The following is a 24,219-nucleotide window of genomic DNA, read 5'->3' as shown; positions in this document are numbered from 1 at the left end:
ATATATTTTTCTGCATTTATTTTACTGTTGACAAGGCAAAGGGTTCCAACTCCATAATATGTAATACAACTCCACACCACATGCATTGTGGAAGGTACGCTTCTTTTGATGTTCTCCAAATGTAAACTCTGTGATTTTCACCGAGAACGATCTGAATTTCATCGGAGAAGATAACTGAGTTCCAATATTTATTCACAGTAAGTTTTCTCTTCTCGAGACACCATGTCAAACACTCTTTTCTGTTGACCTGTGACACAACCATCTTTTTTCTCACCACTCGTCTCTTCACATCATGTTCATGTAAAAATCTTTGCACTGTCAGTGGATGTACATGATCATTTGCATCCCTACTTCTGTTAAACTCATTCGTAATGTCACTTAAAACACTTCCCCTGTTCATTTTTTTGTGATGAACGAGCCAGTTCCGATCCCGCTGTGACATCTTGTAAGGACGCCCGCTTCTTTTCGCTTTGTTTATCTCCCCCGTATATAAATACTTTTTCCAGATTGATCTGATTGTAGATTCTGATATTCCTAATAAATTTTCAATTGCAGATGTCTTCTTACCTTCTAACTTCATTTCAACAATCAATTTTCGTACATCGTTCGTTAATTCTTTTGATTTTCAGCCCATGATGAATCATATGCTTGTTTATGATTATACATGAATGCAGATGATGGAAATGCATAAACTATGTCACTTACTAGCGAAAGATAACTCTCTGAAAATTTCATTAAATAAATCGGTTTCTTTCAAAAGTTATTTCCCTTTTTACAAACGAGGTGCATATCAATGATGTCACCATTTTGAAAAATTTCGAATACTTTTGTCATAGCGCTGTATAAGGAATTTTTCCTTGATAGCCAGGGCTCGACATGAACTTTTTTCCCTACTTGTCCGTTTGGACAAGTGACCAAGACATTTGATTGTCCAAACTTCAACTTCACTTGTCCGAAAATTGTTCAATAAAGATACAATACTGTCAACTTGAAAACTAAAAGTCCATTACATGTGATTGATTCATGATGTTATTGATAAAAACAACAAACACATAAAAACAAAATTTTATCGAGACTTTCTATCCTGACAACAACATAAAAGTTCACAAATGAAACCGTCAACATCAAACAGAATCTAAACTTCGTAACTTGACATAACTTTCATGCCTTTGCAGTAGTATGCAATTAGTGAACTTCGATCCCAATTACATAGCGATCCATATTGGGATCAAAGTTTGTTTTTTATGTACTGCTTCCGTCTTTACCGTTGAACTTTCAACAGTCATTCTTTTTATTATTTGAAGACTTCTTTACATTAAAATGCACTTGTCCAATCAGACAAGTACCCAGCAATATTCACTTGTCCATAATTTTTTTTCACTGGTACCAGACAAACGGACAAGCATTAATGTCAAGCCCTGATAGTGTCCACCCTCAACTGGAATTTTCTTCCAACGGGCCTGTTTGTGGATACAAAGATATAACCAGTGCTTGTTAAAGAAAAAGCTACAGCACATAAAAATCTAAACATCAATTGGTGAACAATTTTGATAATTAGGAAATGTTTTATTTAAAAATATATATATATATATGTGTTACAAATGAGCTAACATCTTTCCATTTAAGCAAAAGAATATTCAACATCTATCCTTCACTTTGAAATTTTTTTAACTATGACTAAATCAAACGTCTGCAAGTTTTGATAGGTGTAGATTTATAAAATTTCTAAGGGTAGAAAGACTTGGTATGCATTGAAAATAAACATCCATTAGTTAATCAGATAAAGATGATTGACAAGTGTTGACCTCCTTCTATTTTGCTGGACATGAATGATGGCCAAATGTTATGTAATTTGTAGTGTATAATGTGATAATAATGACATCAGCTCCAATTCTCTGGCTTGTTTGGGTGTTTAGCATGTTTCCTTTACTCCTCGATTGCAATCAAAAGTTCTAAATGTTTTGGGGCTGTATACAACAGTTAACAGAGCTGCAGATTAGGTGCGTATTTTCAGAAATATGCATTGAAGTTTACAGAGTACGCATTGAAAATTAAAATTGGGCGTACAGTTACACATTAGCAATCGTAAATAAGCATTACACTTCGGAAGTACTGCGTAAGGCGGATTCCATAATACAAGTACGACTTAACAAATGATATGAAATGAGGTTAGCTCAGTGTTTGATTTTACTGAAAATGAAATATTGATTGAAAAGCGTTATAATGACCAGTAATATTATAATAATGGCGAAGACGATTTCCAGTTCAGGAGAAAGAATTCAAAGATTAAGATTAAAATTGATTTTCTTAAATAGAAAGGCTATTTATTAGTTGTCCCCTGCTTTCACTGAAAGTAGGGGATATTGATTTGGGTCTGTCTGTCTGTCCGTATTTCTGTCTGTGACACTTTCGTTTCTGCGCGATATCTCGAGAACCCTTTGAGCTTTTGCAATGAAATTTCGCATAGCAACTCCCTATAGCCTAAAGAAGAACCTTATGGATTTTGAGGTCAAAAGGTCAAGGTCATAAATTCATAAATTCTGTCTGTTTTAACACTTTCGTTTCCGCGCGATATCTCAAGATGCCTTTGAGCTTTTGCAATGAAATTTTAAATAACAACTCCCTGTGGCCTAAGGAAGACCCCTATTGATATTGAGGTCAAAAGGTCAAAGTTCAAGGTCGTTAATTCATACATTCTGTCTGTGTGTAACACTTTCGTTTCCTGGGCAATATCTCAAGAAGCTTTTGAGCTTTTGCAATGAAATTTTATACCATAACTCCCTATGGCCTCTCTCGCCCCTCTCAAAGTGCCCCGCCCTGTTTTTTTAAAAATTGATTTATTGTATTAAAAGTCCCTTGGCACTATTTTTAGCACATAGGCATGTGGAAAGTTATTATGTGTAATACAGGTTGTCAGTGGACTTTATATTCTAATTACATCTATTAGAACTGTTTAGTAAAGTCTAAATTAGACATTATTGTGTATTGTGTAAACTTTTGACAATATCGAACGTGAATATTGTTTCACTTGGTGGGTAAATGATGCAATGTGAATATAAAATCTCCAGGCACATTGACAAGGACTCACCATAAACCAGTATGTCGTCAGCAATACTCAAGACACCTGGTAGTCCTTCTACTGCCTGATCTTGATGACGTTGATACTCTTCCGGTGCAGTCGAAATACCAAAGGCATTCTTAGCAATCTGAACCGTCCAAATGGGGTGTTGAATGTAGTGAGCATAGAGCTTTCTTTATCTAGTTCAACATGCCAAAATCCATTCCGTGCATCCAAAACACTGAATACTTTTGCACGAGAAAGGTTTGGAAGTATTTCCTCTATCGTAGGAAATGGATAATGGCTCCTCTTAAGTGCTTTGTTCAAGTCCTTTGGATCTATGCAGATTCTGACTTTGTTCGGTTTCATGACCATCAAACAGCTGGAGACCCATTGGGATGGTTCACTAACTGGTGTGATAATGTTCATTTCTTGTAGTCTGTCAAGTTCAGCTTTTAATAATGGCTTCAGTGCGATAGGCACTTTTCTTGGTGGATGAACTACAGGCTGTATGTTTTCATCTAGAACTAAGTGATATTTCCCTGCGAGACGACCTACACCTTCAAAGACATCTGGATACTCTGCGAGTAGCTGCTTCTTACTGAGAGGTGATGGCAACAGCTGTCTCACACTATGAATGTTCTCCTTTCTCCAGTTCAAGAGCTCCATGTGCTGTAGAGATTTATTTCCTAAGAGTAGCATGCAGTCCTCTTTAATTACAACAAATTCAGTGTCATATGAGGTACCATTCCTTGGATTGGTAACTTGTAAACGTGTTTTTCCTAGAGGCCTTATGGTACTTCAAGGTATAATCTGTAGGCTGAAGTGGCAGCATGTTTGGAATCACACTATTAGGTAAAATGTTACATGTGGCCCCACTGTCCAGTTGAAATGTCACTTTCTTTCCATGAATGATCATAGACGCATGTACACTGTTGGAAACGGTGTGTGCAGAATGTGTGTTTTCTTCTTGTATGGTCCAAACAGAATAGTCATCATCACTGTCAGTGTTTGAACAACCTGTCCCAGTGTGATGTACAGTTTTCTTTTTATATTTTGGTTGTGATTTCTTGGAAGCACTTCTGCATACTGTTTCAAAGTGATTCATTTTATGACACAGTCGACACTTTTTCCCATATGCAGGACATTTTTCTTTCTTGGGCTCATGTACTTTGGCACAATATCTACAAGGTTTGTTATCGGTATGTGACTGTTTATTTCCACTTGTCTTTACACTAGGTTTGCCTTTGCTGATTTTGTTGACATTTTCTGTATGGCTGCTTGAGGCATTGTTGCCATCCAATACACTAATTCCTTGTTTCGTGATTTCAGCTGCACGTGTTATGTCGACACACTTATCCAGGGTAAGTTCTGGTGTTCTCAACAAACATTCTCTCAGGTGTGAGTCAAGTATCCCACAAACTATTCTGTCTCTGACTAATGAATCAACTATTTCTCCATAGTTACACTTTGCAGCTAATGTTTTTAGATCAGTGATAAATGTTTCTATAGTCTCACCTGGTTCCTGTTTCCTCATATTGAACCTGAATCTCTCTACTGTTTTGTTTCTTTTGGGTCTACAGTAAGTGTCAAAAGCGTCGAGGACGTCTTTCAATTTTCTGTCCTTCTCTTCTTTATCGAACTTTAGCGTGCTGTAAATCTCTCTGCCATCCGTGCCAATCAAATACTTCAGTAACTGTAACTTAGCTTTGTCTTCTTCATCTTTCATCGATAGAGATACATAAAGTTCAAATTCTTCTCTTCATTTTCTCCAGTCTTCACTAATATTCTTAGTGTTGAACTTTATTTTGCCAGGGTGTGTCAGTCTTTCGAGCGCCATTTCCCGACTGGGCTGCCGTAATCACGATGCAGTGCGCCAAATCGAAGAAATCAAAATATGCACACTAATACTCAAATTATGGCGAGAAAACAGTTCTGCGTAATCCTGTTATCCTCTTCTACAATCCCGCATCTGACACCATGTTTCACTTGGTGGGTAAATGATGCAATGTGCATATAAAATCTCCAGGCACGTTGACAAGAACTACAGCCTTAAACGATAATCAAAAACTACTATTTAATTAGCCAAAACGAATACATACATAATTGTACAAATACGATCCATGTTAACAAAATGAATAAACATAACGTTACAAATATAAACATTATATGTGACCTTATGTTTGCATTTAATTTGCTGTATAATCAAGTGCCCCTGTGGTCTAGGGGTATGACTCTTGCATAGCAAGTGAGAGGTACTGGGTTCAAATCCCGGAAGATCCATTTTTTTTTTTTGATTTACTAAATGATAGTATTCAACCATGTGAAATGAAAAAGTTGAGACGTCTGGCATGTACAAACTCATAAAATCATTATTACAGTGTGATAAATATTCTATATAAAAGAATCTTCTATACACATATTAAACCGTTCATGGTAGCTCAGTCAGTAGAGCGCTCGCTTCGTGATCGGGAGGTCTTGAGTTCAATTCTCGGCCGCGACTGACCTAAGTCGATAATAAATGGGTAGCAACTGTTCCTTCGCCATGCGCTCGGCACTCTGAAGTGAAAGTTGCGGGTCCTTCGGACGAGACCTTAAAAACCGAGGCCCCGTGTCACAGCAGGCGTTGGCACGATAAAGATCCCTCACTGCTCAATGGCCCTGAGTGCCGAGTAAAGGTCAAAATTTGAAGCCCTTCACTGGTATATGGTGATGTCTCTATATGAGTGAAAAATTCTCAAATGGGACGTAAAACAACATACAATCAATCAATCATATACACATATTAAAGAATAAGCAATCATATCTTTATATCTATATTGGCATTTTTTATTTCCTTCAATATACATGTATACATTTAATAATTTTACAAATCCAGGGGAGGGGGAGTCTGACCCCCCCCCCCCCCCAACTGTGCATGCTCTTCTTTTTTCCCTAAGCAGGGGACACAAATTCTCTGAATTAGCTTGTTATAGTTAATTTTCAGCACACAAAAGCTTGTGTCATCTATGTAAGATGATTTTATAACAAGTGTAATACATAAGTAATAGAAAACAATGTTACCTAGAAAACAATGGATTGTTGGAGAGAAAAAAAGTTTAAACTGCAATGTTTTGAAGAGTACATGTTGTGTAAAAAAAAGCAGTGAAGACCATATTAAAACCATGTCGAAAAAAACCAGCTCTGTTTAAGGACCCTCTATACATTTATATTTAATGAAAAATGTTTTTCGGTCTTTGAGAAAATTGTATTGTATAAAATATCTGCAATAATGTAGCCCTCTCCCTTTTTGTCCCCCGCTTTCACTGAAAGTGGGGGATATTAATTTGGGTCTGTCTGTCCATCCGTCCGTCTCTATTTCTGTCTGTCTGAAACACTTTCGTTTCTGCGCGATATCTAAGAACCCTTTGAGCTTTTGCAATGAAATTTTGCGTAGCAAATCCCTATGGCCTAAAGAATAACCTTATTGATTTTGAGGTCAAAAGGTCAAAGGTCAAGGTCATAAATTCATAAATTCTGTCTGTTTTAACACTTTCGTTTCCGCGCTATATCTCAAGAATCCTTTGAGCTTTTGCAATGAAATGTTACATTACAACTCCCTGTGGCCTAAGGAAGACCCCTATTGATTTTTAGGACAAAAGGTCTAAGTTCAAGGTTTTAAGTTCATACATTCCGTCTATGTGTAACATTTTCGTTTCAGGGCGATATCTCAAGAAGCTTTTGAGCTTTTGCAATGAAATTTTATACCATAACTCCCCTTTGGCCTCTCTCACCCCTTTCAAAGTGTCCTGCCCCGTTTTTTTTTTTTTAATTTATTTATTGTATTAAAAGTCACTTGGCACTATTTTTAGCACATGGGCATGTGGAGAGTTATTACGTATAATACAGGTTGTTGGTGGACTTCATATTCTAATTACACCTATTAGAACTGTTTAGTAAAGGCTTAATTAGACACCATGTATTGTGTAAAATTTTGACAACATTGAACGTGAATATAAACATATGTGACCTAATGTTTGCATTAAATTTGCTGTATAATAAAGTGCCTCCGTGGTCTAGGGGTATGATTCTTGCTTAGCAAGTGAGATGTCCCGGGTTCAAATCCTGGACGATCCTTTTTTTGTTTGTTTTGTTTTTAGGTCACCTGAGTCACTCAGGTGACCTATTGCTATCTGTTTTCATCTGTCGTCCGTTGTGAGTTAACTTTTGAACATTTTTAACTTCTTCTCCAAAACCGCTAAAACAATATCAACCAATTTTGGCATATAGCATCTATGGGTGAAGGGGAACAAAAATTGTGAATTTCATGGTCCCTGCCCCCCTGGGGCCTGAGGGTGGGGCTAAAACCACCAAAATTGATGCAATCTTTAAAAATCTTCTTCTTTACTCATGAAAACCAAGCAGTCAAACTGTTGGTATGATTGTAATAAGCATTGAGCCCTCTACCAAAATTGTGAAATTCATGGCTCCAGGGTCAGGGGTTCTGGTGCTAGGGCGGGGCTATATAGATCATATTCCAGGGTATTATTTATTATAAACAAACTAAGTGCATAGTTATGATGCACAAAGATGCCTTTTCTAAAATTGTGAATTTCAAGGCCCCTGGGTCAGGGAATTTGGTGTTAGGGTGGGGCTCTATTGATTATATATATATCGAAAATGCATTAATTCTTTGAAAATCTTCTTCTCTGCTCCTGGGTATTATTTAAACAAACTAAGTGCATGGTTATGATGCACAAGGATGCCTTTTACAAAATTGTGAAATTGATGGCCCCTGGGTCAGGGGTTCTGGTGTTAGGGCGGGGCTCTATTGATTATATAGTGAAAATGCATTAATTCTTTGAAAATCTTCTTCTCTGCCTCTGGGTATTATTTAAACAAACTTAGTGCATGATTATGATAAGCAATAATGCTTATTCAAAAAAAAAAAGGTGAAATTCATGGCCCCAGGCAGTGATTCATTTTGATGTGCGTCCTGCGTAAATTACGCACAAATTTTGCTCAGGACTCATTATTTCAATAAATGTGCATCCCAATGGACGCATTTGATTTATAAAATGAAAGGTATTATTTTAAATTATTTCGGTATAATCTGCTCCAAAACTTGGCTGATTGCATCATATCCACGTGCATGAGCGATTTTAACAGGTATAAGGTTGCCAATAACAGGTCAGATTTCACACTTCACTGTTAAATTGCAGTTACGATGAAACAATTATCAGAAAAAGAAAGTTCAAGTTTGTCTGCTGTGGAACATTTCTGAAGTGTATACTATACATTAATTTTGTATTTTAGCTTGTTACCTGAATCATTTTAATTTTTTCCTTACAAGCTAATATAAGTATTTGATCATCTTCTTTCTGGCTATTTTTCTTTTTTTTTAAGAAAACTTTCTTTACTTCATTCAATAGAACAACTGCTTCTGTGCATTTTGTGACAGATACAAATTATGCGTGAAATCGTATGTTCGATCTAAAAATAGAACCAAGGTGCACAGTTGACAATATATTATTTACATGCCACATAGTCATTTATTATTACTTCCAATTGATAGTAATTGTAGTATAAACCACTCGCAGCTTCAATAAAACAACTCCACTTTTGGACAAAACCGTTTTCTATTTCACCAGAATTTCCTCTGTAATATCTAATATACGGTACCATTGAGCATGTTGAGTACCCTTGGATTTGGACGCATTGGTTTTGGCATGGGACTCATTGTTGTCAGTCAGAGGGGTCCTTTGGACCCATGATAACCATTTTCAAAATGAATCACTGCCCAGGTTTTTTTTTTGGGGGGGGGGGGGTTAGTGTTAGATCACTTGGATAGGACTGTGTTGAATCTGTAGTGAAAACACATTATATTCCTTTGAAAATCTCTGCTCCTTGGCAAATCGAAGGCAAACAGAATAAAAGTTATAATAAGCAAGGATATTTTAACCAGATTTTTGAACATCAGGACCAGTGCTCTATTAATTTGTATTCTACTGAGAGAAGTTATTCACCTATGCCATTCACTTTTGAAAATTAATCACTGTAAATAATGTATTTGAAAGTCAGTAGAATAAGAGAATTATGTAAAAAATGATATTATATACAGTGGATCCCGTTTTATTGGATATTCAACTTGTCAGCCTAGTTTTATTAGAATAGCCGAATGCACCATTTGTAGTGCAAACGCTAGATATATATAGCAATAAAACACGCTTGTTTTTCTTACTTGCACTTTTGTTTTCGTTTGATAAATGTACTAAGTCAGTAGAATGAATTATTTCACTTATTTATGAGTTCAATATGATTTCGTATGAATAATAATTTATTTAATTGAATTATAAAACTTATTGCCATTTATTCAGCACCTGGCACCTGTTTACATTCATCCCATTCGTTGATGGTCTCCAAGTTGGAAAAGAAGTTGATTGAATGCATGACTATATTTCGTAAACTTTTTTTCCCCTGATTGCTGATAAATGAATAAAAAAAATATTTAAAGCGTTTCATCTTTATTTGCATGTTTAATATTATCAAGCATATAAGAAAGCATTAACATATTATCAAGCACATAAGAAAGCACTACAAGAGCACAAAAAGGTAAAATACATACAAGAAAAAAAATCTGATAAACATGATAAACGTCAAACGATGAATTAAATGTCAAACATTTTGAGCACAGCGTAGTCACTATTTAGTCACTGTTTCATTTAGTCCCTAGGGTATCCGGTCTTTGAACTCTGTGATCTTTGTTTGTTTCTTCAGTTTTTCACCCAAATGCTCACATAGTTCTTCCAGTGCGTAAAAAGCACTTAAGTCCTCACACCCATTTTCCTCTAAGAAATGTCGAACATTGGAGAGGGACTCCTGAATTGCTGAACTCGCTGGTAGAGTAAAGCTTGTTTCTTCATCGCTTACTTCTTCTTCCGGCTTTCTTGTTGTCTCTTCCTCTAAGAATGGAGCGCAGATCTTGACGTCTGTTATTTCTCTGTGGCAATCAGTATCGTAGTCGTGATTAACAAAGTCGAAGAACTCTTCTCTCTCCATACACTCGGGAATAGTTTGTTCTTCTTCTGGCATTTCTTCTATGCATTCGGTCTGGAAACCTGCCTTCCGGTAACAATTCACCACTGTAGTTTCTTTGACTCCCCGCCATGCTTTACTCAAAAGATGCACTGCGTCAAGTAGTGTAAGTCTTTTAGCAAGGTCCGTCGCTGTCGAGATGCTGTGGCTGTCAATTTCGCTCACCATTTTCCTTATCACTTGAGATCTGTACAGGGCTTTAAAATTTTAAATGATACCTTGATCGCATGGTTGGATTATGGATGTTGTGTTTGCAGGCTGGAACTCGAGTCTGATGTTGGTAAGTCGGTCAGCAGTGTCTATAGGGTGAGTTGAGCAGTTGTCCACAAGAAGGAGAATTTTTCTGTTCTGTCGCACCATATCTCTGTTGAAATCTGCGAGCCACTGTTTGAACAAATCACCAGTCATCCAGGCATTTCCGGAGCTCTTGTAGATCACAGGTATACTTTTCTTCCCACAGAAACATCTTGGGTCTTTACTTTTCCCGATTACCAGCAGTTGACGCTTGTCTGTTCCGGTCATGTTCACTGTCGGTAGCACTGTCACTCTGTCCTTTGCCTTTTTTGAACCAGCCAAATTATCTTTCTTGAACGTCAATGTTTCATCAGGAAGAGCTCTGTAGTAAAATCCTGTTTCGTCGGTGTTATAGATGTTTTTCGGCTCGTAATCTTTCATAAGCTGTGGTAGAACATTTGTGATCCAGTGGTGGGCTGCCTCTGTGTTAGCTCGTCTTTCTTCTCTCCATGCATTTTCTTATAACTTATGTTGTTTCTTTGCTTCCAGCGGGACAACCAGCCATTTGTTGCTGTGAATTCGATGTTCATTCGTGCTGCCAAGTCTTCTGCCTCTTCTGTTAGCACTGCGCTGGAGACGGGGAGATCTTTGCTGCGGGCCTTTGGAAACCACTCTGTAAGGGCCCCCTCGACTGTTGGTGCCTTCCCAGATCTGTGCCTTTTTCTTTCTGGATTAGCGCTAGTTTGGTAATCTTTTCGTATTGTGTCTCTATTTTTTGAGATAGCGCTAATCTGAGGTTGTGAACAACCTAACTTCTTGGCAATTTCTGTTTGGGGGACTTTTTGGTCAAGGAGTTTAACCGCTTCATACTTGTCTGCCAAGGAGAGATCTGTCCTTTTCCTCTTCAGAGCCATGTTGAGAATGATGAATAAAAATTTTGAGACATATATATTTATATGGGGTGCTTGTGATTTTAACCCTGAAATTTGCACTTAAAAGTGAACACATATTCAGATAAATGACCAAGCGAAATGATTTAATAGATAGTCTAATTATGATGCATTTTAATGTCCAAGCAAAGTGTCATACACATGCTGAACAGTTCAATAATCAAAATTTCACGCCGAACTAAATTGCACACAAGCCAATTATCAAATTTAGCAAGTGCAGCACTGAATCCCAAGCTGATCATCACAATTGTAATCAAAACATTGATCTACCATGCCCATTGTTAACACAGGTAAGATTCCTGTGTGCGTTCAGCTGTAACTAATCCCCTATTGTTGTACTCCTGGTTAAAGGTGTCAGACTGAATAAACAAAGGGTTTACACACCGAAGTTAGAGGCGTGAACAAGTCAATGATTATGAAAATCATTATGATTGGCAAAATTTTTGTATCAGATAAAACGAAATTCAAATTCCAATATTTTCTCATCAGAATATCAGGTGAAATTATTAATAAATATATAAGAAATGGTTTTGTGCTCTGATATTATATTGAAATAGCCGAAATATTCGTTTAACCGCTATCCGATAAAATGGAATCCACTGTAATAAATAAATCAAAATGAGACAAAATAACTTATCTCATTAAATGTTCTTCAAAGACCAAGAGAGACCAATGTGAGATGTCACAATATTGGATTAAAAGTGGTACAGAAGAACTAATAGTTTGTTAATTGTCTGCATTGCAATGATTTATAGTGATAAATGGGGATAGATTAGAATTTGATTTATGAGTTGTTACTGAATACTAGACTAATTATTTTATTGATCCTAATCATCCTATTTCTCTTGCTTTTGGGCAACAAAGTTTCATCTGTCTTTTTATTTTATACTTTATAGATCCTCTAAATTGTTGTATTTATACTCAAGTGACTGTTTAGGCCCTTGGGCCTCTTTTATTTTGAAATTTTTTTTTGGGGGGGGGGATTTGCTAAATGATAGTATTCAACACGTGAAATGAAAAAGTCATGACATCTGGCGTGTACAAACTCATAAAATCATTATTACAGCGTGATAAATATTCTATATAAAAAGAATTCTCTGTACACAATTAAAGAATAAGCAATCAAATCTTTATATCCAGATTGGCATTTTTTATTTGCTTCGATATACATGTATACATTTAATAATTTTACAAATCCGGGGGGGGGGGGGGGGGGGGGGGGAGTCCACAGAAGTAAGGTGAATGTAAAAACAATTTATTTTGCCTGCAGTTGCCCATATTTAAAAAAATATATGCACCAATACGGAGATGCGGTGGAATTGTAGCCCTCTCCAGAAAATATCAGATTGAAAAAAATCAGAGAGGGCTACATTATTGCAGCTATGCATAAAAGTGAAGATACAGAGTTGATCTTATTCATTTTCAACATTGAGTGCCAGCTATTCTGTCTCAGGAAAAATGTTTTCAGAATACAGCTTACCTTCAAAATCTTGAACGCGGATATCTCTAATACCCTGGATATGTCGAAGTAAGGCCGTGATCCCGACGAAATTTGCTTTATAAATGACCTTGAACTTTTCTGGGACCTTGACCTTACTTTTATTAAATTTGCATAACATGTTTTATGAATTTTCCAATTAATTATCATTAATCCATATTATTGAACCATAAGGCAATGGTGAACAAAATAAGATAATGAATAGACAACTAAAATTGTATTATTTTAAAAATTGAAAGTAGTTAATGTTCATACAGAAAGTAAATTGAAAAAAGATACAGTAAATAAGAAAACTAGTCACTAGTAATAACGAAAATACAGCTGTAAAAAGGAAATATTTATGACATCTTTAACTGAAAAACAAGTTGGTAAAACTTTCTTTTATTTATATAAAATAAGGTGATCATAATATAGAAATAAACGACTTTATTAAGTAGCCAATCATATACTAAAGTGTACAGTCTTCCCCACTTAATTTAAATACTGTTCAGCAAAGCATACCATTCACAAAATGAAGTGTTCCATGCAAGAAGCATACTGTACTATGCACGAAGCGAACTGTACCGTTTACAAAACAAACCGATCTGTGCAAGAAGCGTATCGTACCATTTACAAAACGAGCCGTACAAAATGAAACGAACTGTACCGAGGGAGATAACTCTTACCAAAATTCAAGGTCATAAATTAGGACACATCCCATCCTTACATGCCAATAGTTATAAATGGAATTATGTCTAAATATTCTGAGTATTCAACACATACACATCTGTTATGTATTCAATTTCATTAAATCTGTTGCTATTGAATACCTAACATCTTTATTGCTGATTCAACGTCCAACTTCTTCAGCTAACTTCTGAATGCCTGACTTTCCTAAAACTTTTGGTTTGGTTAGTCTATTCCAAGGGTTGTCAGGTCATTCCACTATTTGAAGGCTTCAATGCGTTTTACTCAAATGCCCCTTAACTATTACACCTAAATATACCTAGTATGTAAAACTTTGACCCACTGTTTTGGCCCCAACCTACCAAAAGGCAGACCTGGGGTCAATTACTTTGAAATGTAATGCATTAAATTACAATTACTTTTGAATTTTTACCATTACAATTATATACCATTACCACTACTCTCCTTCAGAAAAGTAATTAATTAAATTACAATTACTTTGTTAAAGTAATGAATTACATTACATGTACATTTTATGAGAAAAACACAAATTTTACGACCACACAATTGATCTATAAATTAACTTTCTCACACTTTGTGCTCGGTCAATATGCTTTCCCTCGAGGTCTATAAGTCATTTTGAATTCATTTATCATGTTGATGTAGTTTACAAATCTACAGTTAACAAAGAAAGTGGATAGGAACACTTTCAATGTTGAAGTTTTTGTTCAGTCTCTAATTTTAGTTCCTCTGTTGTTGGTGTTTTTAAAACTAGAAATATGTCCATAGGACATGAATGCCCCACCAAGGGTATATTAGTAATGCATTGCCAACATGAAAATTTGTATTAGTGTATGAAATTTGATGAGAATATCTTGAATAGTTTCTTAAAAATTGAAATCTAAAAAATTGAATATAGATGATAAATTTTCAGCAAATTATGTATAAGTGCATAAGCTTACATAAATATATCTTAAATGGTTTCTTTAAAACTAAGCAAAATGCAAATTTCTTAGTTGACTTTCAACAGCTTGAATATCTCTGACATTTTGTCAATAAATACTTGTTAACTGTGTTGCAATAGGTATTGCAATATTTTCAACGAAAATTTAAATGATTTTTTTTCTTATTATTTTAACTTCATATTACATGAAGAATGTACATAACTATGAGAAATAACTAATAAAAAGATATCTAGTTGATTGAATTACAGTTATGCAACAGAATACACCCATAAAGCAGCTTTTGTCTTACTGTTTTGCATGATCACAAACATTTCTGACAAGTTTTCTTTATAAAATATAGAGATAGCGAACAGCATTCAAGTTCGAAGTCCATTAAAACAATACAAATTGGGAGAAGAGCAAACATGAACCTCCAAAAACATCAGAGGTGGGATCAGGTGCCATGGAGGAGTGAGCATCCCCTGCCAGCCGGTCATACCCGCCGTTTGCTCCTTGTCATGATTGAGAAATAACGGAAAAATCCGTCAACAATTCAGTGTGCAAATAATACAATTAACATGAAAAACGTCGGTCTGCATATGACTTATTGATAGATTGTATTTGCTGACAAGGTCATTGTATTGACCATAGAACTTACAAATTGATGACTTTAAACAAGACTGTTGATATTCTTGTTTCATCAACTTGTTTGTCAGAAACTTACCTCATTTCAGAAATTGTTTATACTTAGAGCATGCTCTTGCGTATTGAATCAGCTGAGAGATTTACACCCCATATGCAGATGATAAGGGTATATTGCTGCATAAGTATAAGGAAAGTTGGTGATTGAAAAGCTAAAGTCATCACGTTTATCATAAAGTTTTGTTGTTAGATTACCATTAACAACATCTTTTTCTAGTAAAATATCCAAATATGAAATATATGTGTCAGACTCTGTGGTATCTTTTATTTCAAGCTCACTGGGATATATCACATCGACATATGAATGGAAATAACTATTGTTAATTGACAATACATCGTCGATATATCTAAATGTTGAGTTGAAGGCCACAGCAAGAGATTTCTTTTTCTCATGTATAAGATTTTGAATACTGCTTCATATGAATTCAGAAATAGGTCTGCTAATAAAGGGGTGCAATTGGTACTCATGGGAATTCCAACAGATTGTTGGAAGACCTGGTCTTCAAAAACCACAAAGATGTTGTATTTTATTATGGAATTTCTGAGTCCAAGCATTTTGCCGGTATATCTTTATTACAAAAACAGATATTTTTATGCCCCCACCATAAAATGGCCAGGGCATATAGTGTTACCCTGTTCTGTCATCATTCATTTTCTGTTCATTATCTCTGCAACAGTTGCACACATTCAACTCAAATTTGACATATGGATACATCATTGGAATACGCAGGTTAAGATCGAATTTGGTCATGGTCTGATGATTTTTGACAGAAATATCCCTCTTGAACTTGAAAAAAAAAGAAGAAATTTTCAGTTTCCGCTCTCTAACTTGTGTAGGGATATATGTATTATAAGGTTGAAATTGCATATCCTGGTATTTTACCAGAAAATACAGGTCAAGTTTGAATTTGGTCGTGGTCTTAATATTTTTGACAGTTATCCCTCTTGAACTTAATAAGGGTAACACTGTATAGTTTTTATCTATTGTTATGCCCTTGAACTTAGAAAAAAAATCTTTTGTGCAAACAAATTTAAAACTAAATATGGCATTTGAAAGTTTGGCTGCCTGCGGGGGGCATTCGTGGCATTACGACACATCTAGTTCTGAAACTGCTAAGGCCTAAATCAGTTTTACAATTTATGCTACATAGTGTTTAATGGATTAAGGAAAACAAATGAGTCACAATGCATTATGGGCTACTACAAGTTTCAGTACGATCTCCGTGTGTTGAAAATAAAGAGCAACTTTAATTGTCCTGTACTGGAAACTCATTTTCAATTCTTTTTTGATTTTTATGAATTGAAAATAATGTATAATCTTTTATTTTATATCTTTTATATATGAATAAAATGTTCAAGAATCACAATCATCTACAAATAGAATTTTCTGTTTTACAAAACTTTGGCAATAAAACGCTTTAATAAGATGAACTAAACATGTTTGATTTATAAAACTGAGTACTATAGTTTCAACAGTGAGGTAGCACGTTTACTAGGGGCATTAAGAACCAAACAAGTCCATTCTGACCGATATAAAACTGAGTACGTTTCAACTGAGAACCAGCATGTTTACTGGGATTATTTACCTGTAACGATACAAATCCACTTGGCTTGTTATGATTCTAAACAGGTCATAAAATAATTGCATGTAAATGAAGTCAGCAAAGAGATTCAAAATCACAATACTTTAATTAGAAAACATAGAGCACAAGGTTATTCAACAAAGAAATTTTCACTCAACCTTTACACATATAATATACACATTATATTTCAAACTTGACTCTGAACAAACGTGTCCTTGGTGTTTACGAAAGCTTTGAAGTGTGTACCTGTCACTGATTCTTTTGATATTCATGAAAATCAAAGCACCCTACCTTCAACGCGCAGCTTCGTATGCTGCCTATAACTATTGTTTGACATTTTTAGACGCTGATTTGAGTAATAAAGACATTTATTTAGTTAATAATAACATTTATTTTTATTAAAATTTTAATAAACGTTGAAATTTGACGAGTAACCAGGGACCACAGATAAGTCTTATTGAGACTTGTTCTTATAAAGTGAAAAATAAGCTGTACAGTATTTCCAGTGACCAAGTGAATATTATGCAGTAAACCAACGAAAACCACAGCACTGTTGAATCGTAAACAAGTAGTAGACCGTCATGCTTTGTGACTCATTCGATTGGAGAATGGGTTTGAGGAAAACACCGTCATGTGTTGAAAAGTGTTTTCCATAAAATGTAGTGTACCCAACCTGTTAAAATAATACCTAAATTTTCTTCAGACTTCAGAAATAAATGACTGTAAGAGTGTTATTGTGGACCCCCCCCCCCCCCCCCCCCCCCACACACACACAATTTCTTTTATATTTTAAACCTTCCCATTGACTTGTCAAATATTAATTATCAATTTTTACAAGATTTATGTATAGAAGTACTCCTTGGTCTGTTTTTTTTTTTGTTTGAAGTTCATTGGCCAAGTTGTACAACATGATCAAGATATTCTTATAACCTTTCTGTATTGGTGCTTGTGTATTACTATTAATGTGAGCCCGTCAAAAAAGGATTTAATTTTTAAAGTCACAGCTAGAAGTTTATTCCCCATTTAGGTTTACATGACTCATGAGTCATATGTTTTTTTTATTCAGTTGGAAGTGGCCTGCTTTTGTGAATGGAGATTTGGCATTAGTGACTGGCAAGCAGTGGTGTTATTGATTTTGTGTACATTGTTATTGGTTTTGCATAGCATAGTCATATTGCTGGAACGCATGGAGAGTGTATAAGTAAACATCACAAACAGAATCCTCCATTGCTTAGGATTGTACATTATTAGTGTTAGTCTAACCAGTGTAATTGGAAAGTATGTGTTAAAAGATTTTAATGGAAAGTAAAGGCAAGTATTTTGATTTTTTGTTGAAGAAATATTGTAAACAAAAAACATTATTTATATAGTATAGCAAGAAAAAATATGTTTTGCAATGGAGAGAGTAATTTTTTTCTGCTTATTAATTCACCTGCAAAATGTTGAATAAACTTTTCTGATTGAATTTTCTTGTCCCTATATGTCTGTAGTCTGACAACTTTTTACATTTTTTTTACTTGCACAGAAGAATCGTTGAGGCAATATCAATAATGTTAGGTACAAATGTGACCGCCTCCAGGGGTCCACCCGAAATAAGTAGTGCACCCTACAACACTTCATTACTTGGTCGCGCAGTAACGATAAGACTTGGTTACTGTCCTTGACATAAAACCTCAAGGATTAAGACATATGTAGAAATGTCTTTCCCAGTCTTTATTACAGGAATATGTACATGATATATACACATCTAAGACTGGGTCTGCTAGCTGCATGCCCTAACTCAAGCTAACTCTATTACTAACTCTGACTAAGTTTTTAAACATGTTAAATATACATATATATTTGTTTTTTGAGTTAATCTAAGTAATTAATATGATTTACTCAAATGGGCTTGTTAGTGAAAGAGTAGGTGACATGGACAGGTAGAGTGATAATTGTTGTCACACCTGTCGTGCCTTAGGAATAGATAATTAGACAACTTAATTGACTTAAGAGATTAACTAATTAAACTTCAAAAGGATTAATAATAAAGTGTTAGCCAAGCCATCTGGTAGACCTCAATACTGTATAAATGATTTAACTTTGACATCAACAGATATTGCATATTAAGGAAAATAAAATAATATCCTAAATTTACATTTTGTATGACCCCTAACATTTTCGTTAGTGGCTATACGAAACTTCATTAGGGACATGAACATTTCTTTGTGAATATGATATAAATTACATTTAAATCACATTGAAAATCTTCTCAAGGCTCATGGAGCCAGAAAAATATATGAAATTTACTTGACAGATTCTTTGTATAGTGGATGTTCAAGCTTCCTTAAATTGGCTTATGAAGGGGGGAGGGGCAAATAATGGTTGAGATCTCTGACATGATGGTGGAACCACAATAATGGTCTAATATTACATGGAAATGCTCAAGAAAAAGGGCTTTTTATGCCCCCTTATCAAAGATTTGGATGGCATATAGTTTTTGGCCTAGCTGTCTGTCCATTTGTCTTTCTGTTAATCTGTTTGTATGTTTGTCTGCATAAACTTTAACCTTGCCATAACTTTTGAATGGTTAGTGTTAGGGCTTTCACATATTTCTCATGTGTATACTTGACCTTGGAGTTTGATCAACTTTTGCAAAATTTTATCAAACTTTCACCTTGACCATAACTTTTGAACAATTGGTCAGGGCTAGACAAATAGCATTGCCCGATGCCGGGGACAACCCATTTTATTTGGTGGTTAAGTTATTTCATAAGTGGTACCTGCCCGTGGACAAGTGCTTTCCCATTTAATAGAAAATAATGTTGTTTGTTTTACTGCTGATAATGAATAAAGCAGAGCACATGTTTTTGGCTGCTGTTGACAACTACATCAAGTATGGTCGGAACTCCTCTAGAATTTACTCATCCATGTATTGTTAAAATATACACAAGACATACAACGTGACTGCTATCGATGTCTCGTCCAAAAAGTTGAGGGTTTTAGAATGAATAGAGACGTGTTACTGGTATTAAAACTGGAGCTTACACATAGCCATGAAGTCGATCGCTCAATTGGCATACAGTAGTGTTTTTCTTAATGAAATACATGTATTTTCATATTTAAATTTCTTTGTCCGAGATAAAACTACAAATAGTAAAAATACTTGATTTCTACATAAAGGTACTGGTTCATCAAATGACATGGTAAAAAAAAAATCATGTGAGGAGCAAGACAGAGAGAGAAGTAGGTGGAACTTGTAGCACTTGAATTTATGGAATCAAGAACATTTAAATATAAGGAATAACTGTCAGATTTTTTGGTTTCATGATGATGATCAAGCAATTGTTTTTCATTTAAATAAATACACATTAATTTAATAATATTTTAATAAGGATACCTTATTGAAAAAGATTTTTGAAGAAAATAGAATGAAACGTTGACTTTTTAATTTTACTGCACTTAAATAATGAACTGTGATTGTGTGTGTGTGTTATAGGTTGACAATGTTCACTTTTATTCTAATGCTAAATATTCATATGCCTTGCAATTCAAAATCATCAAATGATTTTACTTCTTCAACTTTTTGTCTTTGAGTATTCTTGGAATGTTAAAGTATTACAGAGAAATGTATTTGTACATCTCTATACATTGACATGTAAAGTAGGGGGACAAAAGTGTCAACAAAATAGGTGCTGCACAACCGTCGTAAGAAAGATAACTCAGATAGAAAAACTGCTTTACTAGGCTGAAATAAAATACGAAAAAACATACCTTAATATTTAGTCAAGTGTCCCTTCAAGTGAATAACTTGCAAAATTCGACGAGAGATAGATTGGTAGAGGTTCCGTACATAATTGGAGTAATATCTTGCCAGATGTTGAGTGCTTGTTGGTACAGCTCATGATCCGAATTTATACAATGTATACGTTGCTGCAGTTTTCTTTTAATATACAACCAAAAATTTTCAATAATGTTCAAGTACAATGATTGGGCGGGCCAACTCATATTTTTTATATGAATTCTTGCACGATCTGCGCCTGATGAACCGGAGCATTGTCATCCTGAAAATTAGAGGTGTAACGATACAGCAATACATCGATCGTATTGATCGCAAGGGCTCATGATACGCGTATCGTATCGCCTTGTATGTATCGTGATACAGTACAAGATAATTTTCATTGTTTTGTTTGAAACTTCTACAACCTAACAAATTTTTATATTTTAAAATTTCTGAAAGAAAAAGGTAGCAAAGAAAAAATACAATGTCAAGACTGTAAATCCACCTTTTATTAACTTTGATCAGGGGTATCAAGATATTCTTTTTATATTTTCTATAACTGTGGAGGTTAGCAAAGAATAATATGATAACAGTTAATTTAATTGTTGACAGCTTTATCATGATACATGTTGTATCGCATGACCGTATCGTGATATGTATCATATCGTTAGGTAGCTTGCAATACTCAGGCCTACTGAAAATCCTGAAAAAGATAGTTTCCTGCTGGAAAGTGACAGGCAATGACAGGACAGAGATTGTTGTCTAAAATCTCTGTGTACTTCTGAGCATTAATATTGCCTTTAACTCTAGATAAAGGTCCAACTCCATTAAAACATAGAAATCCCCATACCATCACACTGAATTTGCATTCATTTTGTTTTGGAACAAAGTCCGGTCTTTATCGTTCACCAGCTTTTCTCCACACACACACACACATTTATTTTCCCCAACACATATCTGGCACTCATCACTAAAAATTACTCTACTCCACTAAAAATTAACAGTCCACCATCTTTTCTCCCGACACCATGACAGCCGCTTTTTCCTGTTCACACTTTTTACTGTTACTTTCTTCCTATAAACTCCTCTGGAAAACCCATGTTCCTTCAATCTACGTTTTACAGTCTTCTTATATATAATTAGAAATCGCAACATTCCCGTTTTTGTTGAATTTAGCAATAATTTCACCCAAAGGCGCACAATGATCAGCATTAACTAATCTTTGCAACCTTTGATATTCATGTTTGTCAATCAGTCATGGTCGGCCTGATCTACGGCGATTTTCCAGACTTTCTGAATTTTAAAATTTTCTAATCACACGGTAAATAGAAGACAGGGACTTGTTCACCGCCTGTGCTCATCTTCGCTAGCCAAGGGTTTCTGATAGGCTACTCTTCTCATAAACCCTTGGCGTACGGTGCTGACAAAAGACGGGATTGTTTTTGTCACGCCTGTGCTCATCTTCGCTATCCAAGGGTGTGGTGGGTAGGTCACGTGGAGGGGGCACATTAACAATGTAATGTGGATAGGCAGCATGTAACATGGTTTAATATAGTATTATTCTCAACCAATGATATTTCAAGATTTTTATCAGAGGCAGGATAAAATTGTTTACACATGCACTGATACTGGTACATGGCCTACTGAACATAGCCATTGGCATTGTTTACATAGATCCAAGCTTGGGTTATAACTGGAAGTCAAAAATGCAAACTAATTTATGAACCAAATCCAAAAATCAGGAGATTTTTGGGTTGTTCGGCAAAAATCGGGTGAAAAGCATGACTCGCTGTGTCATACAAAAGGGTTAAAGGTAAAAAAAAATAGGGTGTAATCGATGAAATATCCGTAAACTTTTCACATTTTCAACTTCTGAAGAACCATTGTGGTGCAGTGGTTAGAGTTGCGGAGTAAGAAGTTGATTCTTATTTCACAAGTTTGAATCCCACTGTGAGACATGGAGACAAGCCTCTCTTAGAAAGATTTTGAATTTGGTGAAAACAAAATGGAATCCTTGTTAGACTATCTAAGGATGTGAAGAGTTTATCTTTCAAAATAAATTTCATTGATCATTGAATTATATGTTTAATATGGTCTGTATTGTTGTAATTTAAGGCTCTTTTTAAGAATTAATGCATAAATTACTTGATTGTTTCAAGATAAAAATTATTTCTCTAACAATTAAGGTTTAATGTTATAATTTTTTCCTTTAAATAATTTTAATTCGCTAGACCGCATATTAGAGTAGCTCAGATGAACTCATTCAGTATACAACTCAAAATGCTCAGGACATTGTTTCGTATGACCATCAAAAAGATTAAGACTGACATTTGCATACAAGTATATGCAAAAACAAGGTAGTTATGTGTACAAGTGATATCAAGTACAGATCTAGAAATTTTTCAAGGGGGGGGGGTGAAGAGGAAATGAGAGTTGTTATAACATACCCTTACATAATTAAACGAGAACTTAAAAGGAATACTACATGTACTGGGACATAATCTCATTTTTGGAAGTGGGGGGACTAGCCAAGGGATAAAATTCAAATTTTTGACAACTTTCACTAAATATTTTCTACAGTAAAAACACAACAAATATTTTGGACTCTCTTCTTTCTCTGTATCTTCTTTTTTTTTAGCGATTAAACCAAAGTGGGGATTGCAACCCCTGCAACCCCCCCCCCCCCCCCTCTGGATCCGCCAATGGAAATCATATCAAAGGATGATGTATAAGAGTTAATGAGACCTTGGTCTTTAAGGACAGAATAATGGCTTTCATATATTTTAACATTATATTTATTTATCAGTAAAATAAGACTGAAGCTAGTATTGAAGGCCCTGGCCATCGGTCTTCTGTTTTTGATATGTTTATTGCTCAAATTTTCAAAGTAAAATAAGAAAATTTCAGAAATTCTTGAAAAAAATTTCTATATGTTTACAGAGATGTCATGTAATTTAATGGAATCTTTAACCACTACAATAGATTTATTTTCTTCCCCTTTTTATACCCCCCGCAAACGAAGTTTAGGGGGGTATATTGGAATCAGCTTGTCCGTCTGTTTGTCCATCTGTCTGTCTGTCCGTCTGTCTGTAGACGAGATTTTGTCCGGACCATTTCTTGGAAACTGTTGCAAGTATTTGTCTGAAAATTTGTACACTTATTCTTTGCCATATGAAGGTGTGCACCTGGTATTTTCATCATGATTGGATAATTTTTTTGCATTTTACAGGTGTTTTTTTCATTTTTATTATGTGGTTTTGTCCAGATCTGTTCCCAGAGACTATTGCATAGCTTTGTATGAAAATTTGTACACTTATTATTTACCATATGAAGATGTGCACCTGGTATTTTCAACATTATTTGATAATTTTTCTGCATTTTACAGGTGTTTTTTTTTTATTTTTATTGACTTAGTCATTTCGGGTTCATGTCAAAGGTTTTGAGACATAGAATCTAGAACATCTGTACAAAAATGTGATCTACAGCTTAAAACTACTCATTAGAACTAAAAAAAAATCACAAAGTATTAAAAACAGTTTTTACATTACACAGCAGATAGTGTAAATCCATTTGTCCCTTGGGAGTAATGAGTGGACATGCATCCAGTTAAAGATTAATTAATGAGTTCAGTGTGGGAAGCTGTTAGGGCATCAGATTTTGTCCGGACCATTTCTTGGAAACTGTTGCAAGTATTTGTCTGAAAATTTGTACACTTATTCTTTGCCATATGAAGGTGTGCACCTGGTATTT

The 24,219-nt window shown here is 35.0% G+C and overlaps 3 protein-coding genes across 3 annotated transcripts in view; 1 reads left to right on the top strand and 2 right to left on the bottom strand.

Annotated features, from left to right (window-relative positions):
* Positions 1-24,219, top strand: part of LOC133192071 (influenza virus NS1A-binding protein homolog A-like) — a 204,720-nt gene that overhangs the window by 2,379 nt on the left and 178,122 nt on the right. The window lies entirely within an intron of this gene.
* On the bottom strand, positions 3,137-3,760 carry LOC133192919 (uncharacterized protein K02A2.6-like). Its single transcript, XM_061328925.1, has one exon. It carries the CDS (start codon positions 3,758-3,760, stop codon positions 3,137-3,139), a length of 624 nt encoding a protein of 207 aa, XP_061184909.1.
* LOC133192918 (tigger transposable element-derived protein 6-like) lies at positions 9,767-10,807 on the bottom strand. The gene is made up of 2 exons (XM_061328924.1): positions 10,351-10,807; positions 9,767-10,206 (listed from the first exon to the last, which is right to left on the bottom strand). Exons 1-2 carry the CDS (start codon positions 10,805-10,807, stop codon positions 9,767-9,769), a joined length of 897 nt encoding a protein of 298 aa, XP_061184908.1.

This window comes from Saccostrea echinata, unplaced genomic scaffold (genome assembly GCF_033153115.1).
Source record: "Saccostrea echinata isolate AGI-Se365-2 ecotype Australia unplaced genomic scaffold, CSIRO_AGI_Sech_v1 ptg000025l, whole genome shotgun sequence".
Taxonomy (NCBI): domain Eukaryota; kingdom Metazoa; phylum Mollusca; class Bivalvia; order Ostreida; family Ostreidae; genus Saccostrea; species Saccostrea echinata.
The sequence above is the reverse complement of the archived record's forward strand: the minus strand, read 5'-3'. Positions and strand labels throughout refer to the sequence as shown.

What these genes read in the sequence shown, in the direction of transcription:
- LOC133192919 (XM_061328925.1), bottom strand. Translation starts at nt 3,760, where the DNA reads ATGCTACTCTTAGGAAATAAATCTCTACAGCACATGGAGCTCTTGAAC.
- LOC133192918 (XM_061328924.1), bottom strand. Translation starts at nt 10,807, where the DNA reads ATGAAAGATTACGAGCCGAAAAACATCTATAACACCGACGAAACAGGA. An exon ending in AATCCAACCATGCGATCAAG is followed by an intron (nt 10,207 to 10,350) that starts GTATCATTTAAA and finishes TTTTGAGTAAAG; the next exon opens with CATGGCGGGGAGTCAAAGAA.